General features: G+C 34.8%; 2 protein-coding genes and 1 long non-coding RNA gene across 3 annotated transcripts; 2 read left to right on the top strand and 1 right to left on the bottom strand.

Moving 5' to 3' along the window:
* The first annotated feature begins 332 nt into the window (after positions 1-332).
* LOC103838695 lies at positions 333-3,337 on the top strand. Its single transcript, XM_009115145.3, has 11 exons — positions 333-572; positions 670-812; positions 888-1,569; positions 1,650-1,734; positions 1,803-1,890; positions 1,979-2,163; positions 2,281-2,413; positions 2,509-2,645; positions 2,724-2,798; positions 2,885-2,995; positions 3,070-3,337. The coding sequence occupies exons 2-11, from the start codon at positions 692-694 to the stop codon at positions 3,169-3,171; spliced, it is 1,719 nt and encodes a 572-aa protein (XP_009113393.1). The 5' UTR covers positions 333-572; positions 670-691; the 3' UTR covers positions 3,172-3,337.
* On the bottom strand, positions 3,183-4,843 carry LOC103838696. Its single transcript, XR_001956408.2, has 2 exons — positions 3,646-4,843; positions 3,183-3,552 (listed from the first exon to the last, which is right to left on the bottom strand). It is a non-coding gene; the product is annotated as an uncharacterized LOC103838696 (long non-coding RNA).
* Positions 4,844-5,083: 240 nt separating this feature from the next.
* LOC103838694 (serine decarboxylase) lies at positions 5,084-7,225 on the top strand. The gene is made up of 5 exons (XM_009115144.3): positions 5,084-5,542; positions 5,711-5,942; positions 6,020-6,213; positions 6,286-6,422; positions 6,504-7,225. The coding sequence occupies exons 1-5, from the start codon at positions 5,236-5,238 to the stop codon at positions 7,065-7,067; spliced, it is 1,434 nt and encodes a 477-aa protein (XP_009113392.2). The 5' UTR covers positions 5,084-5,235; the 3' UTR covers positions 7,068-7,225.
* Positions 7,226-8,757: the final 1,532 nt, after the last annotated feature.

The raw sequence follows: 8,757 nt of genomic DNA, 5'->3' as shown, positions 1-8,757 counted from the left end.
GTCGTTATCAATCTTGGGAAGAACCCCTTTCTTAATGATAAGGTCCATCCTTACAGCCATGTGCATTTGTGAATCAAATAGATTTCTCCTTTATGTACCATGGAGATTCTGCGGTAGATGAACTCATCAAGAGAATAGTACTCGCTGGATCCAGAGACTGTGTTGAAAGAATTACAGTTAGATGATATTGGATTTACATCGATGGAAATTTGGGCAGGGGCATTAGTGGGATATCGAAAGAACCACAGTGTAAAAGATGGTGATGGGGTATTTTCTTAATTTTGGATTATTGTGTGTATACACAGCCTAAATTCTCTAAATAAAATCTTTGAATTCGAAAAAAAAGTTATCCTCAAATCTAGTTTTTACTCCTTAAAGCATGGCTAAAAACTTGAAAAGACCAAACACCCTCACATGAACTGAACGGAGTCAACGGACGGAGATTGGCCGTTAAAAGTCCCGTCTCTTTTTATAAAACTCCGACTCTTCCTTTTCTTCTCTCTCTCTCTACAAACATTTCTCCGCCCTTCCCTTACCGGTTTACTCTCTCCGGTTATCTACAATTCTCCCCGGTGAGAAACTAATTGGAATTTTATGCGGACGATCTTCATATTCTGATTCTACCATTCGAGCTTTTTAGTTACTGCTTGATTGATCTTTCTTTTGTAGGTTTTAAAAATTACATCTTTGGATGGGTTTGGATCCTGAAGAAGCTGATGGTCATGGAACTCTCTGTTTACATGCATTCTCAGATTTAACCCATGTTTCTCCGCTTGTCTTCTTATACCTTCTCAAACAATGCTATATCCATGGTAAAGTCCCAACCTTTACTTCTTTTTTTTTTCTTTCAAATCGAGTATTTTAGTTTATAAATAGAGTAACTTCAGGAAGCTGCAAGGCAACAAAGAAGTTCCAAGCGTTGCAGCACCGAGTCCATCAAGTTCTCGCTAACAACCCCCAACCAGGTCCTTCTACTTTCATTGTCTACTGTCTGAATCTGCTTCCTGTCTTTGGAGTTTACGGTGAAGGCTTTAGTCACTTGATCATATCAGCTCTTCGACGCTACTTCAAGTCAGCTTCTGCTCCCGCTAGTAGTCAAGAAGACGTTGCCTCCGCGAGAAGCTTAGCTGCTCGGCTCTTCCTTGCTATTGTTGGAGGTTCTGTAGCTTATGATGAGAAAGTTATGGTGAATACTCTCAAAGTGTTTGATGTTGGGTTAGCAAGCATCGATGAAGCCTTGTCTAAGGAGGGATCTGCTTCTTCTTGTGCTAGTGCGTTTCTTGAAGAATACATCTCTGAGCTGATCAAGTCCAAGTCTTTCATGACGGCTGTGTCTCTCTTAGAGCATTTCTCTTTCAGTTTCCCTGGAGAGACGTTCCTTCAGCAGATGGTTGAGGATAAAGACTTCCAAGCTGCTGAGAAATGGGCCACTTTCATGGGGCGGCCTAGTTTGTGCCTTCTTGTGCAAGAGTATGGCTCAAGGAATATGCTGAAGCAGGCTTATAACGTCATGAAGAAGCACTATCTCCAGCATGAGTTCCCTGATTTGTGTTACAAGTGTAAAGAAAGGTCTCTTTTGCTTTCTCGATTTTCGATATATGCAGAATTAACAGTTAGAAGATGACATTGTTATCCAATCAAATGCGCAGTGCACTGAAGGATCTAGCTGAGAAAGCATGCTGGGATGTTGCTGAAACAAAGGCAAAAGGTGACAGACAGCTACTCGAGTATCTGGTAAGAACTTGTTTGTTCTGTAATCATTGTACCAAAAGTGTTGAAGTTCTTTTAATGCTTTTTTGAAGGTTTACTTGGCAATGGAAGCTGGGTACTATGAGAAAGTTGATGAACTTTGTGAACGATATTCACTTGAAGGTCTGCCAAAAGCACAAGGTATGTGTTGTTTTGTTTTATTGAACTTCTCTTAAAATGACAAGACGCTTACAGTGGTGTTGGTATATTCTTTATGTTGTTGCTTCAGAGGCTGAGGTTGATTTTGTTAACAAATGCTTTCTGCATCTCAACGATCTCGCTGTGGAAGAAGTAGTATGGGTTGATGATGTGAATGGGTTAAGAGAAGCAACTTCTTTTCTTGAAGGATGTAAAGTCGTGGGTCTTGACTGTGAATGGAAACCCAATTATATGAAAGGCAGTAAACCAAACAAGGTAAATAATGTTAGTTTCATCCCAACGGTTACTTGAAGTGGGACCTCTGACACAATGAGTTATTCCCATTCATGTTGTAGATATACTTATTGTTCTTTTGGCATGTCTTGTCTTCAGGTTTCAATCATGCAAATTGGATCTGATAGCAAAATATTCATACTGGACTTGATAAAGCTTTACTATGACGCCTCTGAGATTCTAGACACCTGCCTTAGTCAGATTTTGCAGTCGTACAGTACACTAAAGCTTGGTATATTATTGAGATGTGTATCCTCTTTTTTTTTTTTTAAACCTTCGCTTTGCCTTATTAAAGATTCTATCTGACTGAGCTGAGCATCATCTCAGGTTACAATTTTCAGTGTGACATCAGACAATTGGCGCTTTCATATGGGGATCTCAAGTGTTTCAAGAGCTATGACATGTTGCTAGACATTCAAAACGTTTTCAAAGAACCATGTGGTGGTTTATCAGGACTAACCAAGGTGAGCTTTTCTAGATCTCAGTTCATAAAATCATTTAATGTTACATTTACATTTTGATCTTTTTGTTGTGTGTATCAGAAAATATTGGGAGTGGGTTTGAACAAAACAAGACGCAATAGCGACTGGGAACAAAGGCCTTTGACACAGAATCAGGTTCATTATTGAAGCATAATAACCATTATATAATCAGAGGCTGTCCTAAAACAAATTGAATCTGATAATTAAAGTGAATTGTGCAGCTAGAGTATGCTGCTCTGGATGCTGCGGTGCTGATTCACATTTTCCGACATGTTCGTGATCATCCTCCACATGACACTACTTTAGAGACAGTCCAATGGAAATCTCACATTGTAAGTTAGCGAATCTTAAATGCCCATATCTCTCCAACTAGTAATTTATGCACTGAATCACAAATGTTTTGTAGGTCTCCCACATGGATAACCCTAAGAAGTCGAAGAAGAAGCCCAAGTGCCATTCAACTCAAACATCTGATTCGACATTTAACAAGCCATCATCAAGCAGTTGAAACAAATGAGATAAAGGTGCAATTTAACTGTAGTTTTTCATATCTAGGATTGTTTGCATAAATGTTGGATGATTCAAGTAGGAGCCAGTTAGGTTTGATGGCCTCACTCACCTAAGTGGAAATGAGTGGTGAATCTATTTTTTAATTTACATACCTGCACCGAGAACTATTCCAGTGAAAAAAAACAGACAGCTTTTTCTAGGCCTTGCCAAAAAAGTCTTTGACCATAACCTCCCACATTGAAGTTCCCAGTATATCTAAGCACAGAACAAGGCCTTTGTTCCCAGTTGAGGTAATGTAAGGATGCAAAGTTAAAACTTCGTGTTGAAGGAGTTAAAATCCCTGCGCCTTGAATCACACCACCAACATACGCATAATAGACTACATCGTCAATTTCAAAAGAATGTAAATCAAATTAAACGTCTTGAGTAAACAACACTAGTCAGAGATTTCAAAAAAATATAAGAAATGCACCTTGGATGTCTGTGAGAAAGAAAGAGCAACACCGTATATATTAGCCAAAGCTTAACGCTTTTGGAACATCTATGGCGAACGAAGAGAGATTTTTATAGTCTAAAAGTTAAGAATCATCTTTTGTAACTTTGTCAAAAATAAAATTTGGTGATAAATTTAAACATTTTATCTAAAAAAAAACTTCTTTCAACTTGTTTTTGTAGGGTAGATAGATTTTTAGAAGGGTGTTAAAAAAAAAGGTGTTCAAAAAAAAAAAGATAGATTTTTAGAATAATTATACATTAAGCATTAGCACACAATCACACACCCATGTGTAGTCTAGTCACACCCAAAACCTACTAATCGATCTTATCCCAAACAAATTAAACACGTGCGTTTAAAAATTAAAATCTACACCTCGCCCTTCTCCACACACTTATTCTAACGATATTTGATTTAAGCTATTTTTTCCCCGAAGATCGAATATTTTTCATCTTTATACAAAAACTAACATTACAATTTCTAATAATATATGCTCTTTATTTTTTCTTTAACAATACCTTCCAACCAAATTAAACTCGTGTGTTTAAAAGCTAGCTCCTCCCTCTATAATGTTTTTATATGGCATCAAGCACACGTATGCCAGAAAATTGTAGAAAGTCAAAAAGTATTGACAGAAATTTTACTCTTTTTCAAATTGTAAAGTCAGAAATTTTTTAAAATAAACCCTTCAAATTAATTTTCTCAGCTGATGTAATAATATTTATAGAAAATATAATATGATTAGTTGATTACCGTACAATTTCTTTTATTCATTATGTGTTTAAAATAATATATTATTTTTAGTGTCAAAGATACTTATTATACATATTTTATTATGTTTACTTGAACTAATCATATTTTTGTTAAATAATATTAATGCTAGCTATATTTAGTAAAAAAGTTTTGTTTGGTTTTGACATGTTTGGTCAAGATCAAAATGGTAAACCAATTTATGATTACCAGAAGCATTTCACAAAAACATTACATATTATTATTTGTTTTGTTTTATGGAATTAGAAATATTTAGATTTTCGATTAAAATCAAAACGAATAAAAAATCAAATCAAAATTTACCGATACGTCGTTCACTCCTACTCCCACAAACTTGCTTTAAGTTTTTCAAACCAAAACAATAATTGCTATTTTGAAATCTACATCAATTTTATAATGTTTTCCTTTCAGTATAGTCAAATCAAATTATGTTTTATAGTGTCATAGGCCTAATAGCGTGTTTCTTCTTTTGGAATGGATATAGTGATTACAAAAAAAAATCAATATGAATCTTAACAAGTTGAGATAACCTTTTAATTGCTACAAAAGAAAAAAAAGAAGAATCTACAGGTTTAAGATATTTTAATATGATAATTTGAATCTCACGAGAAGCACAAGTGCCCACGAAAGGGCAATAAAAAGAGCCAAGAATCATTTTCAGCTACTTATAAATTAACGAAGCCGCGCCTCTCTCTCGATCACTCGTCTCTGTCTCACCATTTCCACCAATCACTACCTTCTCTCTCCTCTTTCTAGAGATTCTCCTCCTTTTTGGAATCTGATCAAGCAGCCCTTGCAATGGCTGAAAAATTCGACATCTTGTCTGAAGACTTCGTTCCAACGGCTGTGTTCAACGAACCATTACCTTGGCCGGTAATAAACGGGAACAAAGCAGATCACGAGGGAGAGAATCTGAAAAAGACGAAGGTGATGAACGGAAGAGGAGAAAGAGAAATGGTTCTCGGCAGGAATGTCCACACGACGTCTCTCGCTGTGACGGAGCCGGAATCTAACGACGAATTCACCGGAGATAAAGAGGCCTACATGGCTAGCGTCCTCGCTCGTTACAGGAAAACTTTGGTTGAACGAACAAAATATCATCTAGGTAACATCAACAACAATTTAATCAGAAAAAAACAACAACAAGAAGGAACTAACCAAATATCGTCTAAGTAGAAACTCTATAAATTAATATTCGATAAATTAATAAATTTAGTTAGTCTTAAAAATTCAAAACATTATACAAATGGATAAAACAATGATATTGGTGTAGGTTATCCATATAACTTGGATTTCGACTACGGTGCGCTTGGGCAGTTGCAGCATTTCTCCATAAACAATCTTGGAGATCCGTTTATCGAAAGCAACTATGGTGTACACTCCAGGCCTTTTGAAGTTGGCGTCTTGGATTGGTTTGCTCGTCTCTGGGAGATAGAGAGAGATGACTATTGGGGTTACATCACAAACTGTGGAACAGAAGGAAACCTTCACGGCATTTTAGTTGGGTAAGCTTTTTTTGTGTGATTGTTTTTTTTTCATTTTATTGCAGTGTTTAATGTTGTTTTAAACATTTTTTTTTCAGGCGAGAAGTGTTTCCTGATGGGATTCTGTATGCGTCTAGTGAATCTCATTACTCTGTGTTTAAAGCAGCTCGTATGTATCGAATGGAGTGTGAGAGAGTTGATACGCTTATCTCAGGGGAGATTGACTGTGATGATTTCAGACGGAAGCTGTTGGCGAACAAAGATAAGCCGGCCATTCTTAATGTTAACATAGGTTCGTGTCTCTCTCTTTGTAACTAGGTTCGTATTTAGAAAGGTTATTTACCCCTTTTTTTTGTGCTGGCAGGAACAACTGTTAAAGGAGCTGTTGATGATCTCGACCTAGTGATCAAAACTCTTGAAGAGTGTGGCTTCTCACATGACAGGTTCTATATTCACTGCGATGGAGCTTTGTTTGGACTTATGATGCCTTTTGTCAAACGTGTAAGTGTATAGTTTTCAATCAAAATCACCTTTATTTGTCTTCTAAACAAGTGTCTTTTTTTTTGTCACGCCTCTTCATAGGCACCAAAAGTCACGTTCAATAAACCGATAGGGAGTGTGAGTGTGTCGGGCCACAAGTTTGTCGGCTGTCCAATGCCATGTGGTGTTCAGATAACAAGAATGAAACACATCAAAGTCCTCTCTAACAACGTTGAGTACCTCGCCTCGAGGGATGCAACAATCATGGGAAGCCGAAACGGGCATGCTCCTTTGTTCCTATGGTACACCTTAAGCCGAAAAGGGTACAAAGGATTCCAAAAAGAAGTTCAGAAATGCCTGAGAAACGCGCATTACCTCAAAGACCGGCTCCGCGAAGCCGGGATCAGCGCAATGCTCAACGAGCTTAGCAGCACTGTTGTCTTTGAACGTCCAAAAGATGAAGAGTTTGTCAGGAGGTGGCAGCTCGCTTGCCAAGGTGATATAGCTCATGTGGTGGTTATGCCAAGTGTTACAATCGAGAAGCTCGATCATTTTCTGAAAGACCTGGTTGAGAACCGATCGGTTTGGTACGAGGATGGATCTCAACCACCATGCCTTGTTAAGGATGTAGGAATCAAGAACTGCATCTGTCCAGCTCACAAGTGACCTCGCTATTTCCTCCATATATTTTGGCATTTCTGTGTTGTTTGGTTTTATTTTCTATCTCAGCTGTAGTCACAAATTTCAGAGTCAAATTTTGTTAGCTTCTCTTATAAACAAGGGAAATTTGCTAAAATACAACAAAGTACTAAAGTTTGAATCCATGTGTCTGCGCAGATATTTTTGTTTTTATAAATAAAGAATTATTTTATATAAACAGTAGTATTTATTTTTTAAAATTTACCCATATTAAATAATTGTTTAATATGATAGTTTTAAACACAATAATTTTATAATTTATATTAAATAATTTATTTTGTTTTTTGAATCATCAACTGTATCGCTCACATTTTTAGAATATGTTAGTGCGTCCGCATAAAATGATATATATTATTTAAAATTTGGTGCTACATATATTGAATTTGCATTGGGATAATACTTATATGTAAATATATGTAAACAATATATATTTATATATTCATTTTTATATGTTTTACTGGGCTTATTGGTGAGATAGCCAATTTTAGAGATAAAATTAAGAATATAGCGTATAATTTGACATTATTATACTAGGTGACCGGTCCGCACCCTGTGCGGACATAAGAAAATTTAAAATATGGAATAAATATTATATAGTTTTTAGAAGTAACAGATTTTACAACATAGTACCACCGTCTTTGGGAGAATTCATCAGTCATGGAAAAAAGCTGGTAGTCAATATTTGAAATGGACGAGAGGGAACACAATAACGTCAGTATGAAGAGGCAGATATTGTGTGTATATATAATTGCAACGTCACAAAATATTTTGTGTGTTTAAGAAGATACTTTCATTAAAAAAAATAGAATAAATAGTGTATAGTTTTAGAAGTAACGGATTTTATATTATCATTAATTAGAATTGTATTGTATATGTGTCGTAATTCTTTCTTTAGGTGAATAATATTATTTTTCCATAAATACTAAACAAACATTTATGTAGACATATTAAAAGAAAATATAAAAAAATCAAAATATTATCCATAAATAATATAAATTATGAAGTACATTTCTCGATAAAGAAAGCAAATTCAATTAGAAACGTGCAAAAAATTAAACAAATTTTGTAAGCAATTTCACGGATTAACATTATTTCATAAATTTATAAATTTCTAAATGGGAAATTAGGTAACATATACATAACAAACTGTAAAATTAACTATATAACCATAGCAATCTTTAGGCTATGATATTTATGTATTATTTTCTACTAGATTTTTTAACCGCGCTACGCGCGGATAAGATATTATATGTATTTTTCAATTCTAAAAAATAATGTATAATATTGTATTATATTATTTAAAGAATATAAATAAGACTACATAACATAAATATATTTTTTTATATTTTCTTTGTGGAAATCATTATGTTGTTTGATTGTTGTACTTGATTCACATATTTGCATAGATATTTGTGATAGATGAATAACTATATTTTTTATCAGTAAATAATATATATTTATTATATAATATAAGAAAAATGAAATTATTTACTTTTTAACAAACTTGTCTCATGTTGAGGACTCGGTTATAGACATATCATATTCGAAGGAAACATTTTTACACTTATCAATCTTCTTAACAATCAAGAAACAAATCTGAATATCAAAACAATATCTCATACGATCTCTTTGTGGAATAACTGCTCTGAAAAAATTG

The sequence above is a fragment of the Brassica rapa genome, chromosome A09, assembly GCF_000309985.2.
Source record: "Brassica rapa cultivar Chiifu-401-42 chromosome A09, CAAS_Brap_v3.01, whole genome shotgun sequence".
NCBI lineage: Eukaryota > Viridiplantae > Streptophyta > Magnoliopsida > Brassicales > Brassicaceae > Brassica > Brassica rapa.
This window is presented reverse-complemented; position numbering and strand designations above follow the sequence as displayed.